The sequence below is a fragment of the Actinia tenebrosa genome, unplaced genomic scaffold (assembly GCF_029948245.1).
Source record: "Actinia tenebrosa isolate PJP-AT-01 unplaced genomic scaffold, QUT_ActTen_1.0 PGA_scaffold1__47_contigs__length_23844297, whole genome shotgun sequence".
NCBI lineage: Eukaryota > Metazoa > Cnidaria > Anthozoa > Actiniaria > Actiniidae > Actinia > Actinia tenebrosa.
Window position 1 is genome coordinate 7,466,442 of NW_028292578.1, and position 18,441 is coordinate 7,484,882.

Sequence of the window (18,441 nt, forward strand, 5' to 3'; positions counted from 1 at the left end):
ATAGTCCATGTATTTTCTCAAAAATGATCTATTTTGCATATTTCATAAATTATGTATATCTTTGCAAAAGGTTTGAAAATGACCCAAAATCGATCAAAACCATGAGCTATAGTCTATGCTTTTTGACAAAAAATACCCATTTATCAAGTTTCATAAATAATTCAGGTTTTTTCAACAGGTGTGAAAATGACCCAAAATCGATCAAAACCATGGGCTATAGTCCATGAGTTTTGGACAAAAACACCCATTTTTCAAGTTTCATAAATTATGCATATCTTTGCAAAAGGTGTGGAAATGACCCAAAATCCATCAAAACCATGGGCTATAGTCCATGCTTTTTGGCCAAAAACACCCATTTTTCAAGTTTCATAAATAATTCAGGTTTTTTAAAAAGGTGTGAAAATGACCCAAAATTGATCAAAACTATGGGCTATAGTCCATTATTTTTCTCAAAAATGATCTATTTTGCATATTTCATAAATTATGCATATCTTTGCAAAAGGTGTGAAAATGACCCAAAATCGATCAAAACCATGGGCTGTAGTCCATGCTTTTTGGCCAAAAACACTCATTTTTCAAGTTTCATAAATAATTCAGGTTTTTTAAAAAGGTGTGAAAATGACCCAAAATCGATCAAAACCATGGGCTATAGTCCATGCTTTTTCTCAAAAATGATCTATTTTGCATATTTCATAAATTAGGCATATCTTTGCAAAAGGTGTGAAAATGACCCAAAATCGATCAAAACCATGGGCTATAGTCCATGCTTTTTCTCAAAAATGATCTATTTTGCATATTTCATAAATTTATCATGTCTTTGCCAAATGTGTGAAAATGACCAAAAGTCGATCAAAACCATGGGCTATAGTGCATGCTTTTTGCCAAAAAACACCCATTTTTCAAGTTTCATAAAAAATTCAGGTTTTTTAAAAAGGTGTGAAAATGACCCAAAATCGATCAAAACCATGCGCTATAGTCCATGCTTTTTGCCCAAAAACACCCATTTTTCAAGTTTTATAAATAATTTAGGTTCTTTAAAAAGGTGTGAAAATGACCAAAAACTGATCAAAACCATGGGCTATAGTCCATGCTTTTTAGTCAAAAACACCCATTTTTCAAGTTACATAACTAATTCAGGTTTTTTAAAAAGGTGTGAAAATGACCCAAAATTGATCAAAACCATGGGCTATAGTCCATGCTCTTTCTCAATAATGAACTATTTTGCATATTTCATAAATTATGCATATCTTTGTAAAAGGTGTGAAAATGAGCCAAAAACAACCAAAACCATGGGCTATAGTCCATGCGTTTTGCTCAAAAATGTCCAAAAATGACCTTTTTTGCATTCTTCATAAATTATACATATCTTGCTTGAAATAAAACTGGATAAAAACATATTTGTATTGTGTATTCTTGTGTATTCCTTGTTGTGTCATAATTAAACTGTTCTGGCTCAGTGATAACGACTATTAGTATCTAAATAGTGACTATTTGTTAGTAACTAGTTTGATTCTATTTCACAGTTCAAATATTTTTGCTCTACTCATTCATCATGTCATTAATATATATTTATATTATATGATGTACTTAATATTCTGGCTTTTAGCAATATGGTTAATAATTTTGCTTTTAGACTTGCTGACCATCTATCATTATACGAGTCCATATATTTACCACCAGATTGTGGTGTCACAATTCTCAAGAGGGCAATTTTAAGTTAAATTTTTCCTGTCAATTTCCCTCATTTCTATTTCTGTTGCCTTTCTGTTCAGACCTTGTGTCGTATGGAATGAATAGACGAGAACCCTTGCCTGCTGATAGTACATAATGTAATTTATCTAATTTATCTTCATCATGGTTTACACAAGTTTTTCAGCAAATTGAATGTATTCCAAATAGTGTGGGAAAAGATACAAGTATGCCCAATACTTTATTGGATATTTTCTCTTCTCTGTTCAACTTTCTGATGATATTAAATAGTGTATTTTTTCCTTTTTTTGGGAATCAGTCAAGTTCATTTGTCAGGGTCCAACTTTGATCTGATCTCTTTTATTGATAATTTCTTCTCCTCAACATTCTTTTCAAGTTCCACAAGATTTTTTTCCTGAAGGAGAAGAAAATTGAAGTTGAACAAAATTTATTCTATAGATTGTGACATCTAGGAGGGTGGGGGGATGTTAGTCAGGCCCAACATCCTAATTTCAGCCAGACTTTCGGTAAATACACCTTGTTTTGATAATAATGTAATGATAAAAGGGTAAATTATACACTTTGAAAAGATGAAAAAACTGACGTTTCGGACACTAGTCCTTTGTCAAAGTAAAAGAGATAGAGGTGGTAGAAAGGAGTATTTATATAATGAGAAAAAGACAAAAGAAACCAATGAGAACACACTAGTTTTTATCTAGTTATCTCTTCTTGTTTTTCTAGGGCAAATATAACAGAAAAAAGGATGGGTTCTTGTTTCCAATCTGGCTCTATTGCGGTTTTCGATAGTCTGCGAACTTGGTAATTACAAGCTGCATGCTGAAATTAGATTTTTCACTTCTGTCAATCAAAAAGAATCAGTCGGTACCTTCTTTTCAATTATTAGTTGATTTTTAAGGGAGGAAAACTGTAGAAAAACTCTCCAAACACAGGAGTGAATAAACTCTACACACTACACTAAGCCCAGCAGACATCAAACCTGGTGAGAGCTGAGCATTATCATCACATGCCACCCATGCTTTCCTATCCTGGGGATGAAATCTTTGGATAGGACAGGATATTCTGTTGCTCATTACAAGCTGAGTTGACCTTCAGAACGAACTCAAGGTCAACCAATTGCCCTATTTCACTATGACATCACATCAAAACAATCTATTGTTTAAACACAAAGGATCATGGTCGTCGGAGGGGTCAAATCAACGCAAATTCACCGAAAATTGTTCTAAAACCCGTATCAATCCAAGAAGAGAAGTAAAATAGCCAGCAAACGCTCAGAATATTTTTTAGTACATATTAACACATATTATATCTGAAAACCAGGCCATTTTAGATTAAACTGTTTCTCTAGGAGCAAATTTTGTTGAATTTTCTATTGGATTTTGCGATTCTATCCCCCACATAAACAAGCAGTGACGTCATAGTGAAATAGGGCAATTAGAATTGAGGATATTTCAATGTTGCATTTTGATTAGCATAATCCTAGGCACATTCATTGATATCAGCACATATCTGACTTTGAAATAAAAGCTTTTGACTCTGTATTATTCAAGACGGCTTGTCATCTGAGTTTGTCTTTGACAAGGGTTGTTATGGAGGGTGAAACTAGTTTATTGGTGAAAATTATTCTTGGTTTGCAATAAATCCCAAGAGAGCACAATAACCCTGGGGGGGCGGGGGGGGGGGGGGGTACTACCACCCCAACTTGGGTAGGGGTGTGCCGCCAGAACCTTGAAACCCTGACCCTATCCCAGAACTAAAATTTTGATTTTACATGCCCTACCCCAGACTAAAACTAAGAATTGTACACCCTATCCCAGACTAAAAGACGGAAAATACGGTTTTACAATCGATTGCAATCAACATTTACTAACATTTTTCATTGTTTTTGGTCGGCAGAAAGCGTAGCCTATTCGCCAGACAAAAACGACCAAATCGTTAACCCTATCCCAGACTAAAATGATACCCTATCCCAGACAAAATGTCAAAAAATGATACCCTACCCCAGACCAAAAAGCCGAAAAACCATACCCTATAGGGCGGCACATACCCGTATAGCAAATATAGGGGAGTACCCCCCCCCCCCCCCGGGACAATAACAAAAGTGATGTCCGCCATGTTGGAAGATATAACAAAAGAATTCATTTTAAAATATTTTGTCAAATTCTTCCAACATGGCGGCTATGATGTCTATTGCAAATGAAGAATACACATTCTAATTAGAGATTGTTTTCTAAAGAGAAAATAGAGTGTATAGTATTGGTATACTTTAAGGTTCATGGGATGTGTTTAGTGCTTTTTAAGTTGGGGGGGGGGGGGGTGGGGGAATATATGAAAGATTCAAAAAATCTTCAGTGTAATATAACTTATACAGCACAGTACCAAAGAACACCACAATACAAAAAACAATACCAGCTTTACCATCTATAGAACGAGTAACAATATATATAACAAAAGAGAAGCATAGTTTTTTTACACTATTATAAACGGGTATGACTAAAAAAATCGTATATATTTAGAAGCTTACTTGTTGTTTTATTTGTATATTTTCACGGAAATAAAATCCTGCTGCACCTCCAAACATGGTACCAAGCACGATCACAGCTACAAGCCTGCTACTTCGGCTTTTAAAAACCATTCCGTACTGTGTCTGGTGTAGAAAACTTTACAAACGATGACAACCATTATGCATGGTCATTAGTACCCATGGTGCACTTCGCGCTGGAACTACAGGGATCCCAACGAGGAAATAGAAGGATCGCGAAAAGTAGATATCGATAACGGAATAAAGGGAGAGAAAGGAGAGGAAAAGAGAGGAGAGGAGAAGAAGGAAAAGGAAAGGAGAGGAAAGGAAAGGAAAGGGAAGGAAAGGAAAGGAAAGGAAAGGAAAGGAAAGGAAAGGAAAGGAAAGGAAAGGAAAGGAAAGGAAAGGAAAGGAAAGGAAAGGAAAGGAAAGGAAAGGAAAGGAAAGGAAAGGAAAGGAAAGGAAAGGAAAGGAATATCACATTCAGCCCAGTTGTGCTGTACGTTCAGCTGTAACGAACCTTTATTTTATATATTTCTATGAATAATATTGAAAACGAAATGCTGGTTAAAAATTCATCAACGACTTTTTTCATCATTTACCATTTATTTTCTATAATGTTTTCAACATTTTTTAAAGCGTTTAAACTAATTAATGTGATGTCGATTCAAATATATCCAAATGGGTACACTAGACAAAGAGTCTTTATTCACCGTAGGATTTGTGCGGCGTATTCTATTGAATGTAAGCTTTAACAAGAGCAGTTCCTGAAGAAAACAACCCTACTGACCCAGCTGCTATACCAAATAGAATTATCGATATATTAAGTATAATTTGCCACCAAGGCAGTACACTTTTCCTTAATTTTAAATGAAAAAGGGGAGGAAAAACGAAGACTAAACACGTTCCAGTTAGGTTGCCAATGAAGGACATTAACAGAGCAAAATGTGGTATCAACAAAGCTGCTAGTAGTGTTATCACTACTAACATTACTCGAAGGCCGATTAAAAAAGGCGTTATTCTAGATGAGTCAGGAACACAGCACTTAGAGACAACGGATGTTGTAATACATTGAATTACTGTGAACATGGGGAATGCGTAGGAGAAAAGAACATTGATAACGAGAAGGATGCACCCTACTGTCCTCACAGCACCTGCAGGAAGGTTGTTCGTGATTACTTCTTTAGTCTTGTTAGAAAAAGCCAAATAAGCTGTTACAGAAAAAATTATTTTTGTAACAGCCGCTAAGAGGAAAGATATATTCATAATAAATGGGAATTTAGATCTGTTTTTTAAGCTCTGTTCAATACCGGGTAAAAGCGGATGGGCTGCATAGCTGAATAAGACGATACCAATTCCTACAGGGCAGGTTTCCATGGTGCCAATCTTGATCGAGTCAATGTCCCATCTTTCGCTGACTTTGATTCCATAAGCGGTGACTGCCGTAACAGTAACTAACAATGCTAGTGTACTGAACAGGCTCAACCATGCTACGTGTGATAGCTCCTTTAAGAAGACCGTGGGTAAGACTACCAACGCCCCAATAGCAATCCATCCACGTATACTAACAGGAGTGTCAGGAAAGGTGTGAACCAAGAGGGAACCACAGAGAACTAAGTAGAGCGTGGACACGAAAATCAGCTCCAATATTTGAACAGTTATGACAAGTTTGCCGCCAAGGTACGGGAAGCACACTGAACCCACGTCTTCATACGTTGCTCGTACTCGCTTTCTCGTGACGGTCTTCTCGACTTTAGTTTGATCTTTCTCGTTGTTTTCATGTTCTGAAAAGGCATCGTCCGTGGCTTTGGCTTCCTCCTCAGTCTCATAAAGACAGCTAATCAAAATCTGACCAGTGTAGTTTGAAATCAAGGCCAAGATAGCAAGCCCAAAGATCACCACTAGTCCACCTTCCTTCACAGCGTACGGTAGACCAAGTATCCCAGTGCCTTCTACCATGTTGAATAAGTTCCAAGCTGCGTGCCACGAAGAGCTTTGTCCCTTAGTTAGATCCTCGTCTGTTTCCTTTAGACTACAGTGCTTCAGTTTAGTACCATCATCAGCCGATTCCTCCCCATGGGAATCAGACACGCTGTCTCCTTCGGTATCAGCATCATTATCACTCTCATTGATACCATGGTATAAAATACTAGAAAGGGCCATATGTACTGTAAGGCTGGCTTTACGAAAGCTGTCGCTTCCCTTTAAAGCTAAAGTTTTGCCTACCGAGGTAACTGAGTTGTCAATGTATAGTACAATCGCTCTCAAGGATAGCTGCCTCTCAAAATCTTGACTTCAGAGTAAAAGCGTACGGTGCTATATATACTATACAGTCTAAATGATACATTAGCTTTGATTGCGTAATTATTATCAAAATAAACGCTCTCCTGCTGAAATAAGTATGGCTTTTTTTAATGCTAGTTCCGTTTACAACCGGAATATGAGAAAAAATCTTATTTGCAACGCGTTCGTCCCACTCGTAATCCTAAACACGGTGAGTGGTCGATAGTTCGAGCAGTGGTAGCAGGCAGCTAGTCACTGGGGGGAAATCACGAACCTTGAAATGAAAATCTTTATTGAAATCTGACGAACATCAAATAAAGTAAAAGAGCATTAAATAAACACTTTAAGTTCAATAGAAGTTTGTGAGAAAACTGAGGATGAAAAAACGGAAAATTACAAAAAACAGGCATATAAAAATTGATATGAAAAATAAATACGAAACTAAGGAAAATTGAATGTAAAATATAACTTGACAATAAATCAAAACTTGATAAGACTATCCAGGACGATCATCGACATACGAACATAATAATGCACATTAGATCCAACCAAGAAAAAGTTGACATTTAGACTCATGATCGATCATAATGAAATGATGAAGCTCCACATGTACGGTTTTAAATTTTCGAAATTTTCAGCGTGAAAATTGCAATTGGAGATTAGACAACAGAAAAATAGTAAAGGTTGCAATATCTATCAATTTATTTCTCGCTATTCTCGGAATAACATTTAGGGTCCCCTCTACTAGGGTAGGCTAAGACAATACACGAGTCATTTGTATCTTCAATCAATCCATTCCTCACTATTCTTAGAACTACATTTAGGTGCACCTCTACTAGGGTAGACTAAGACAATACACGAGTAATTTGTATCAATCCATTCCTCGCTATTCTAGATCTTAGAACTACATTTAGGTGCCCCTCTCCTAGAATAGGAATTTACATAATAATAAGGTACGGTAATGGTTGACTATAAATGAGCTAGCTTAATAAATAGTGCCGACTGATCACTGAAAAGTGTAGATATATAGGTAACCCAATCCATATACTGTGTACTTGTCAGTCATGACCTCGTTGTGATGGTGATGAATATTTTAATGGTCTTAATAAATAGTGTTAAATGTTTAAAAGTGTTGATATGTAGGTAACCCATTCCACGTACTGAGTACTTGTCAGTCATGACCTCCTTGTGGTGGTGATGAATATTTTAATGGTCTTAATAAATAGTGTTAAATGTTTAAAAGTATTGATATATAGGTAACCCATTCCACGTACTGCATGTGTACTTGTCAGTCATGACCTCGTTGTGAGGTTGGTGAAAATTAAATCTAGGTAGAAAGGTACGTGTTATGATGCCGTGTGTAATATGATTCAGTGATGACGTCAGCAGTCCGCTGAATGCTTGGAGTTTATCTGTTACTGTACAAATATGAAGCAGTTGGAGGTACAAGACCCTTCAGTTCTAGAGTTGCTGCTGCCACATGGGACTAAGTATGAACCAGTCTCTACTCCAACACCTATGCAAGAGTTGGGTACATTGCAATCATTAGAGTTATCAGCTATGATGCCAATCCTAACCTTGGCTTTATTTTTATTACCAACCATATTCATTCCTTCCTTACAATAATAGTTCTGCAGCTTATGGTCAGGGAACAGGGATACCCATGCAGATCTTCCCAGTGCAGTGGTCTCTTTTTCTGTACCATCAGCAAGAAGAGAATACAAAGATTCTGCCGTCATGTCGATTTTTATCCAATTGACATTCCCTGTGTTACTCCTCATACCCAGGCAAATCTTAGTGAAGTTGGTCTTCCAGTATGAAGGCATTTTTGTCTCGTTCAAGTCATCGATTCCTGTTTGTCCGGCACCTTCATTGTATGCTGTCTTTTCGCTCCAGTGTTGGGAAGTATAAGTGAATTCTTGCTATAAAATCAAAAGTCAGTTTCAAGATCTAGATAGTATTTCAGTAAATATAATCTATCATTAGTTAAAACGCTTTTGGGGTCTTGTTGTAATGAGGGACGCTTACGCATAAGACACCGGTCGACGCTACGCGGTTTGAAAGGAACAAAAAAATTGGTAAGGGACCCGTCATTATTTATCACCTGGGGGGGGGGGGGGGGGGGGGGGGTGTGAGGATTTTTGTATGCTTTCAACTAACTCTGACTGATCCTCCCCAAACGTTATATCACTTCTCAGTGATCCCCCCTCATAAGGTCTGGTAATTTGGTGATCCCCCCTCTTATCAGATAGGTCGACTTTCGACTTAAAAAACCGAGAACAAAGTAGATTGAAGCCAGTAAACAACAAATTTGACAAATTTGACAAGAAACGAAAGCAGTCAATTCTTTCATTTAGTAGCACTGGCCAGTTGAAAGTTTTGAAAAATGAATCATCCCTGATACCGGACGAGGAGCCACATGGAAAAAGTATATTCTGCCAAATCCACACAAACAGATTGAAGTTTTTCAACAGCATTGTCCCACAGATTTACAAGTCTGCATTCCGACACAAGCAGGCTGGATTCAAGACATACCTCCTTCAGCAACAACAAATGCGTTGGGCTCTTAATAATCAAATCGAGGGGCTTTCAAAAAAAAGTTAACCTGAGAATTGTTCAAGCAGCAACGTGGAGAAGTGTAAGTCTTGTTTAAATGATGTTAACAGTGCCTTAACGAAAGCATCTGAAATAATGGCGTCTATCGAAAGCAAACGCAAGGAAGTCTTCTCAGATAACCACACACTAAAACTATACGCAGAGGACAAGCTGGCCTATTTAGAAGAGGTGAAAGAAAAAGTTGCTACGTTAAATGAAGAGCTGCAGTCCAGCTCTACGAAACTCACGACCACACACATCAACCTGCTCAAGAGGTTTTCTATGCACACGAATAAAGCTTCTTCTTCAAGAAGAAAGAAGGAGAATAGAAAAAAGATCAGGAAAAACAAGGAAAAACGACTCAAGCAAAGAGCTCGTTCTCTGTTGGGGAATTTAACTTCCATCGAAGTCGCATCCCAGATTTTTGACTCTATTAAAGAGAATAAATCCTTCACTGCTGTTGAAAAAATTAAACGGAGACTTCACCAGAAATCTTGTAAAACGTCTACATCTAGACCCACTGGTGTGGCTGCTAGAAAGAACTGTTTTCACCAAGGTATAACGGAACGTCTACAGCAGGTAGCGGAGATATTGAGAGCAAAGAATGGTGAAGCATCAACCAGTTCCAACGTCCAGGGTGAAGTAAATGACACAAATGATGAAATTGAAGTAGATAGTAGTGGAGAAACAGACGACGAGGCTGAAGGGGATGGCGCGGAGCTTGATCTTTAATCAGCTTATGACATCATATAAACTTTATCGCCATTATAAACAAAGAAAGCTTTCAATTTGTATAGTACTTTTTAATTTGCAAATAGTTTCATATGAACAACAATCTTTTTCACTAGTTAACTTTAATTATTTCGTGAATATTCAATATGATAAACGCGAAGTTGATTACTTGTATTATAAATCATATTTCTACCTAACATCTCCAGGTATCAAAGTAAATGCATTTTTCTAATTTTTAACTTTGATGAGTCAAGCTTATATATGACAAAAGATCCCCCCTGGAAGGTCTTTAAGTGTAACTAGTCCCCCCCTCTTTGCTTTCTGAAATCGAGTGATACCCCCTGAAATCTTCCCCCCCCCCCCCCCCCCCCCAGGTGATAAATAATGACGGGTCCCTAAATGAGTTAATCATTATATAGAAATGAATTACTAAAGTGCTGCAACTATGAAATTTTAGTGTCTCCATTCTTTACTATTTAAATACATGTTATAGTACTTGTTAGCATTTTTTGCTAGAGAGATTTTCAAGTTTTAAGTTTATGCTAATTAGGAGGAGGATGACGTCATATTCTCAACTCACAGCTTTCTTCAACACTGATTTCAGTATATCTTTGAGAGTACTTGATGAATATCATCCAAACTTTGCAGTATACTTGGTATTCAAAATAGAAAACATGAAAATACACAAACTATGGTTTCTATGGCAACACACTGGTCTCACAGGCCCCTAACAACGATGTTAGCCTTTCAGCGATTGCTTCGTTATTTTTGACTTGAGCAGAAAATTGTTTGACCAGATTTGTGTCTACGACCATAACAGATATTTTATCCTAGCCTTATTCTATACCATCTCTCGTAAAGGTAGAAATAGCTACTTTTGAAGAATAGCTCAAGTACTTAATAATACTAGCAAATTGGGTTGATTTTGATATTTGGCTGAGATATGGCATATCATAATCTTAGGCTGCTCAAGTATTGACAATATAACGTCATCAAAACAATCAATAATAATATAACTCTAATATCTTTAGAAGGAAAAAAGATATTTGTAAAAGAAAAGTTACATCTTGCAAAAAAGAGCAAGTCCTAATTTGATCGTAGTAACACTTTAATTTAGTGTGTTTAGCTGAAGGAACCGGTATCCGGAAAGTCATGGGTTCCATTCCTATCAAGGACAGGTATTTTTCTGAGTTCCTTTTAGCTATAGACAAATGATAAATAATTTATATACTTACTTTCCTAGATAATAAATAAATTTCAAGTTAACTATAGTTGCTTATAATTACCTTCGTTCCATCGATCTTCATGACCAAAGTCCATCCTCCAGATCCACACACAGGGATGGGATCCATCATACAATATGTCATGGACCAATTGGTGCTTGTACCGAACGTTAGGTTATATGCCTTGTTTCCATTTGACCTGATAACAAGACAAAGGATTTAAGTTTTAGAGTTGATTTGACGCCTGGGAGTGGCAAGGCAAGGCAAGGCAAGGCAAGGCAAGGCAAGGCAAGGCAAGGCAAGGCAAGGCAAAGCAAATTCATTATTAAGAAAGAAAACCTTACCTTCCACTGTCGTAAATAGTTTTACAGCTTGAACGTTCTGAAAACGAATAAATAAAAATCATTATCTAAAACCCTCTGTTAAAAATCATTTTCTAGTTCAGTTGTGAAATCAAAGAGTGCAGTATAGGATAAAGTAATATTTATTTGTTTTTAAAAGTCGGTAAGGTTTTTTGTGAATTGGTGTTTTAAAATTTTCGTTGTGGGATACGTATTTTTTTTATTGAACTTTTCTTTATCTATTATTCATGTTCATTATATTGTGAGATCTAGATATAGTTAAAAAGACTTTACATCATCCCGGGTAAATTAGATTTTATAATATATCCGCAGTCTACATCTTTCTTTTCTCTTTTTTTTTTCTTCTTTAATTTTCAGTGCTATATAATTATGTTTCGCACACACACACTTATACAATGTAAGCAATGTAAGTAATTTCTTTATTAACGTAGACACACAGGAGCTTATAATAAAGTCTCGTTAGAACGTGCACGTACTAGATATATAAGTGATACTTTGTTACCTTTAATCATTTGAAGTCTTTGAAGTCGTTCGTCAGATTTCTTGATTTCGTCATTCTTAAAAATTGAACAATTTGTATTGTTTTATTAGATGGATAACAATGAAATGCTGTATCTCTTCTCTTCTCTTCTCTTCTCTTCTCTTCTCTTCTCTTCTCTTCTCTTCTCTTCTCTTCTCTTCTCTTACATTTGATGAATCTCAAAATTCAAATTACTTACATCGCCAAGGTAGATGTATCCTGTTTGTTCAACCAGTGACAACATCACACTCTCCGGTTTTTTCCTTAACAACTGGCAGAATTTTGAAACCCTGTTAAAGTTAGCATCCTCACAGTCTTTATTAGCAGTGCACTGGTAGGCACATTTAGCTACACTACTGACAACTACCTTCTGTAGAATTTCACGACCATCTGCCTTGTGATCGTCTTTGTACTTAAAGGATTTGACTCGTATATTAGCGTCGGTAAAACCCACGATAAAGAACACGGAAAGAAAGCAGAATACAAGATGCATTCTCTGAAAACAGCCTGAAACCTTAGTTTAAAAGCAAACTGAATTTGAATCTTTTCGTATCTTTAAAAAATCGTAAACTCCTCAGTTCGATCCTGGCTGCTAATTATGACTCGATTGTTAGAGGCCAAAGCATTATATACAGAACTTCTTTTGTACACAGGTAATGTTAACACAGTAAGTGTAACTAAGCTACAATTGAATGTTTTTTCTGAATTGCTTAGCAATGAAGAAAATTATTTTCAAATAATTGAAAATCCAATTAAAATTGTTTTGAACACCAACATCTGTTCAATAACTTTCTTCTAGTCTATTCTTAATTTATTATCCAAAGTTGGTATACGGGATGTTTTTAAAATCGAATTAAAGTATTTACTTATTTCAAGTCTATAAAGTTTTTTATTAACTTTATATTAACTGGTTTGTTTTAAGGTTTTGGCAAAATTTAAAGAAACTCTTAATGAACTCTTCTTAAAATTGTTCGGCAGACCTTGAATGCGAGGCTAACATGAAAATTCGAAAGAAACCTCAAATTCCATTGGGAAAAGAAAGTGATTTGTTTTGTATTCTAATGTTAGCATTGCATTCAAGACAATTTTGAGAAGATCCTATTGAACGTTGTAAAAATATTTTTATTTTTCTCTTTTTTAAGCCAGCGAAGTTCACAAAAAAAGTTCACAAAACTATTGAATTACATTTTCTCCAAGATCGTTCAGCTGCGATGAAAATAAATAATACTGAATAGCTGTAGTTTTCAATTATTTCCCTTCCCGCCCAGGCCGCCCCCTTCTTTGTACAACTTAACTTTAAATTAGTCTGTCGAAGATAAAATTTTTAAAAAAATGGTTGACATTGGCATTGCTCCTGACCGCCCGTGAGTCTGTCACTAAGGTCACTGGTAAATTCAATCAGGAACGAAGAGCGCTTCTCTATGAAGTCTCAAAATTATTGGAATAAAATAACTTCTTCAGAATTCTCAAATTCAATGATTTATTTGAATAAAGAATACATTTATTATCTTTTCGTTTTACGGTTTATCTTTGTATCTGTGTCCTTCATATTTCTGTTTTTGTTCTGGACATTAGCAGTATCGTAGTAGTGAACACCAACTCGTTTCTTATTGGTTGTCATACGAGTTTTCTGAAAACATGAGAATCAAAAGATTGTAGCATCATTGATTTAGAGATTCAAGGGTGGCGTAGCGTTATTGTACCTGTCTCTCACCCCTGGGGTTCGATTACCAGAGTTGGCATCGCATGTGAGTAGTCATTGTTAGATCTCTCCCATTCCAGTTTTCTTCCCTCCACTAAATCACTTATTCTAATTCAATCTGTAAGTTAGCCGTGCCCCGACTTCAATCAGCCCAGAGATTAAAAAAAAATACAGAAAAATTGAATCATTTTAAAATATAACTTGACGATAAATCAAAAATAAACTTGACAAGACTATCCAGGACGATCATCGACATACGAACATAATAATGCACATTAGACCCAACTAAAAAAATAAATTGTGACTCTCAAGTCCTTGCCACTTGTTGCGGGTTCAATCTGCTTACCAAGGAAGGAAAGTTTCAAGCTGCATGAAAGCCTTTGGATCATCTGTCGAGTACCAACACAGGCCCGTAGCTAGGGGGGGTTCAGGGGGTGCGTTCGCACCCCCCCACGCGAGCTAAAGGTCCGCTTTTTAAGCAAGTGAGATTTTGGCTGGTATGATATCTTCACGTAAAACTAAGTAAAAAAAATCAATTTTACTTTAATAATTTATCTATACCTATGCGTCCTATGGGACTTTTAAAAAATAAAGTATATGGTTGGTCCACTTTTTGTAAATTAGCACCCCCCCAACAAAAATCCTAGCTACGGGCCTGCAACAAATAGAAGCTTGGTCTTAATAGGATTGATAAGAAGTTGGTTTGGGTTTACAGAGCACCACTTAGCTACGCACTAAAGGTATTCCTCCAGAGTAGTTTTGACTGCGTCGATGTTCTTTACAGGGAAAGACAAGAAACTTGGAATCGTTTACGTATGACTCAAGGTGGTATCTACGATTTATAGTTGGAAGTTAACACAGTTAAGACAATACACGAGTCATTTGTATCTTCAATCAATCCATTCCTCGCTATTCTTAGAACTACATTTAGGTGCACCTCTACTAGAGTGGGCTAAGACAATACACGAGTCATTTGTATCTTCAATCAATCCATTCCTCGCTATTCTTAGAACTGCATTAAGGTGCACCTCTACTAGGGTAGGCTAAGACAATACACGAGTCATTTGTATCTTCAATCAATCAATTCCTCGCTATTCTTAGAACTACATTTAGGTGCACCTCTACTAGGGTAGACTAAGACAATACACGAGTCATTTGTATCTTCAATCAATCCATTCCTCGCTATTCTTAGAACTACATTTAGGTGCACCTCTACTAGGGTAGACTAAGACAATACACGAGTCATTTGTATCTTCAATCAATCCATTCCTCGCTATTCTTAGAACTACATTTAGGTGCACCTCTACTAGAGTGGGCTAAGACAATACACGAGTCATTTGTATCTTCAATCAATCCATTCCTCGCTATTCTTAGAACTACATTTAGGTGCACCTCTACTAGGGTAGACTAAGACAATACACGAGTCATTTGTATCTTCAATCAATCAATTCCTCGCTATTCTTAGAACTACATTTAGGTGCACCTCTACTAGGGTAGACTAAGACAATACACGAGTCATTTGTATCTTCAATCAATCAATTCCTCGCTATTCTTAGAACTACATTCAGGTGCACCTCTACTAGGGTAGACTAAGACAATACACGAGTCATTTGTATCTTCAATCAATCCATTCCTCGCTATTCTTAGAACTACATTTAGGTGCACCTCTACTAGGGTAGACTAAGACAATACACGAGTCATTTGTATCTTCAATCAATCCATTCCTCGCTATTCTTAGAACTACATTTAGGTGCCCCTCTACTAGAGTAGGCTAATATTTTACATAATAATAAGGTACGGTAATGGTTGACTATTAATGAGCTAGCTTAATAAATAGTGCCGGCTGATCACTGAAAAGTGTTGATATATAGGTAGCCCAATCCACGTACTGCATGTGTACTTGTCAGTCATGACCTCGTTGTGAGGTTGGTGAATATTAAATCTAGATAGAAAGGTAGATGTTATGATGCCGTGTGTAATATGATTCAGTGATGACGTCAGCAGTCCGCTGAATGTTTTAACCAATAATCCTTTACGTGAGTGGTTAGTTTGGAGTTTATCTAACGTTACTGTACAAATATGAAGCAGTTAGAAGCAGCTTTGGAATGACAAAATGGGTTTCGAGCAGAGCAGCTGCTGCCACATGGGACTAAGAGTGAACCAGTCTCTACTCCAACACCTATGCAAGAGTTGGGAACAAGTCCGCAACGAACATAGTTATCAGCCATGAAGCCAATCCTAACCTTGGCTATATCATCAGAACCAACTATATTCAATCCTTCCTTACAAGAATAGACCTGCAGCTTATGGTCAGGGAACAGGGATTCCCAGGCAGATCTTCCCAGTGCAGTGGTCTTTTCTGTACCATCAGCAAGAAGAGAATACAAAGATTCTGCCGTCATGTTGATTTTTATCCAATTGACATTCCCTGTGTTAGTTCTTCTCATACCCAGGCAAATCTTAGTGAAGTTGGTCTTCCAGTATGAAGGCATTTTTGTCTCGGTCAAGTCATCGATTCCTGTTTGCCCGGCGCTTTCGTTATAAACTGTCTTTTCGCTCCAGTGTTGGGAAGTATAAGTGAATTCTTGCTATAAAATCAAAAGTCAGTTTCAAGATCTAGATAGTTTTTCAAATCTAGCATTAGCTTAAAAAATAAACGCTTTGGGGTCTTGTTCTAGTGAGGGGCGCTTACGCATGAGACACCGGTCGACGCTTCGCGGTTTGAAATTTTTGGCATTTTTCTGAATTCCTTTTAGCTATAGACAAATGATAAATAATTTATATACTTACTTTCCTAGATAATGAATAAATTTCAAGTTAACTGTAGTTGTTTATAATTACCTTCGTTCCATCGATCTTCATGACCAAAGTCCATCCTCCAGATCCACACACAGGGATGGGATCCATCATACAATATGTCATGGACCAATTGGTGCTTGTACCGAACGTTAGGTTATATGCCTTGTTTCCATTTGACCTGATAACAAGACAGTGGATTTAAGTTTTAGAGTTGATTTGACGCCTGGGAGTGGCAAGGCAAGGCAAGGCAAGGCAAATTCATTATTAAGAAAGAAAACCTTACCTTCCACTGTCGTAAATAGTTTTACAGCTTGAACATTCTGGAAACGAATAAATAAAAGTTATATTTTAAAACCCGCTGTTAAAAGTCATTTTCTAGTTAGTTGTGAAATCAAAGAGTGTAGTATAGGATAAAGTAATATTTATTTTTATTTGTTTTTAAAAGTCGGTAAGGTTTTTTGTGAATTGGTGTTTCAAAATTTTCGTTGTGGGATACGTATTTTTTTTATTGAACTTTTCTTTATGTATTATTCATGTTCATTATATTGTGAGATCTAGATATAGTTAAAAAGACTTCACATCATCCCGGGTAAATTGGATTTTATGATATATCCGCAGTCTACATCTTTCTTTTCTCTTTTCTTTCTTCTTTAATTTTCAGTGCTATATAATTATGTTTCGCACACATATATATTCATATGATATTTTGTTACCTTTAATCATTTTAATGCGTTCGTCATATTTCTTGATTTCGTCATTCTTAAAAATTGAACAATTTTTGTTTTATTAGATGGATAACAATGAAATGCTGTATCTCTTCTCTTCTCTTCTCTTCTCTTCTCTTCTCTTCTCTTCTCTTCTCTTCTCTTCTCTTCTCTTCTCTTCTCTTCTCTTCTCTTCTCTTCTCGGGGATTACATTTGATGAATCTCAAAATTCGAACTACTTACATCGCCAAGGTAGATGTATCCTGTTTGTTCAACCAGTGACAACATCACACTCTCCGGTTTTTTCCTTAACAACTGGCAGAATTTTGAAACCCTGTTAAAGTTAGCATCCTCACAGTCTTTGTTAGCAGTGCACTGGTAGGCACATTTAGCTACACTACTGACAACTACCTTCTGTAGAATTTCACGACCATCTGCCTTGTGATCGTCTTTGTACTTAAAGGATTTGACTCGTATATTAGCGTCGGTAAAACCCACGATAAAGAACACGGAAAGAAAGCAGAATACAAGATGCATTCTCTGAAAACAGCCTGAAACTTTAGTTTAAAAGCAAACTGAATTTGAATCTTTTCGTATCTTTAAAAAATCGTAAACAACTCAGTTCGATCCTGGCTGCTTAGTTATGACTCGATTGTTAGAGGCCAAAGCATTATATACAGAACTTCTTTTGTACACAGGTAATGTTAACACAGCAAGTGTAACTAAGCTACAATTGAATGTTTTTTCTGAATTGCTTGGCAATGAAGAAAATTATTTTCAAATAATTGAAAATCCAATTAAAATTGTTTTGGACACCAACATCTGTTCAATAACTTTCTTCTAGTCTATTCTTAATTTACTATCCAAAGTTGGTAACTAATATTTAGATAGGGGATGTTCATAAAATCGAACCCAAGTACTTAGTCTCAAGTCTGTACAGTTTTTTTTACTAACTTTATATTAACTGGTTTGTTTTAAGGTTTTGAATACGAAGCCAACATGAAAATTCGAAAGAAACCTCAAATTCCATGAGAAAAGAAAGTGATTTGTTTAGTATTGCAATGTTAGCATTGCATTCAAGACAATTTTGAGAAGATCCTATTGAATATTGTAAAAAAAAAATTATTTTTCTCTTTTTTAAGCCAGCGAAGTTCACAAAAAAAGTTCACAAAACTATTGAATTACATTTTCTCCAAGATCGTTCAGCTGCGATGAAAATAAATAATACTGAATAGCTGTAGTTTTCAATTATTTCCCTTCCCACCCAGGCCGCCCCCTTCTTTTTACAACTT

General features: G+C 36.3%; 3 protein-coding genes and 1 long non-coding RNA gene across 4 annotated transcripts; all 4 read right to left on the minus strand.

Annotated features, from left to right (window-relative positions):
- Window positions 1-1,397: 1,397 nt before the first annotated feature.
- Window positions 1,398-4,400, minus strand: LOC116308216 (uncharacterized). Its single transcript, XR_004198485.2, has 2 exons — window positions 4,232-4,400; window positions 1,398-2,104 (listed from the first exon to the last, which is right to left on the minus strand). It is a non-coding gene; the product is annotated as an uncharacterized LOC116308216 (long non-coding RNA).
- A 437-nt stretch (window positions 4,401-4,837) lies between these two features.
- LOC116308244 (vesicular inhibitory amino acid transporter-like) lies at window positions 4,838-6,577 on the minus strand. Its single transcript, XM_031718628.1, has one exon. It carries the CDS (start codon window positions 6,389-6,391, stop codon window positions 4,964-4,966), a length of 1,428 nt encoding a protein of 475 aa, XP_031574488.1. The 5' UTR covers window positions 6,392-6,577; the 3' UTR covers window positions 4,838-4,963.
- Window positions 6,578-7,195: 618 nt separating this feature from the next.
- LOC116294303 (putative skeletal organic matrix protein 5) lies at window positions 7,196-12,521 on the minus strand. Its single transcript, XM_089032117.1, has 5 exons — window positions 12,143-12,521; window positions 11,926-11,980; window positions 11,406-11,442; window positions 11,125-11,260; window positions 7,196-8,433 (listed from the first exon to the last, which is right to left on the minus strand). The coding sequence occupies exons 1-5, from the start codon at window positions 12,434-12,436 to the stop codon at window positions 7,927-7,929; spliced, it is 1,029 nt and encodes a 342-aa protein (XP_088888243.1). The 5' UTR covers window positions 12,437-12,521; the 3' UTR covers window positions 7,196-7,926.
- Window positions 12,522-14,523: 2,002 nt separating this feature from the next.
- Window positions 14,524-17,772, minus strand: LOC148909796 (putative skeletal organic matrix protein 5). Its single transcript, XM_089032251.1, has 5 exons — window positions 17,393-17,772; window positions 17,158-17,203; window positions 16,728-16,764; window positions 16,487-16,622; window positions 14,524-16,233 (listed from the first exon to the last, which is right to left on the minus strand). Exons 1-5 carry the CDS (start codon window positions 17,684-17,686, stop codon window positions 15,712-15,714), a joined length of 1,035 nt encoding a protein of 344 aa, XP_088888377.1. The 5' UTR covers window positions 17,687-17,772; the 3' UTR covers window positions 14,524-15,711.
- Window positions 17,773-18,441: the final 669 nt, after the last annotated feature.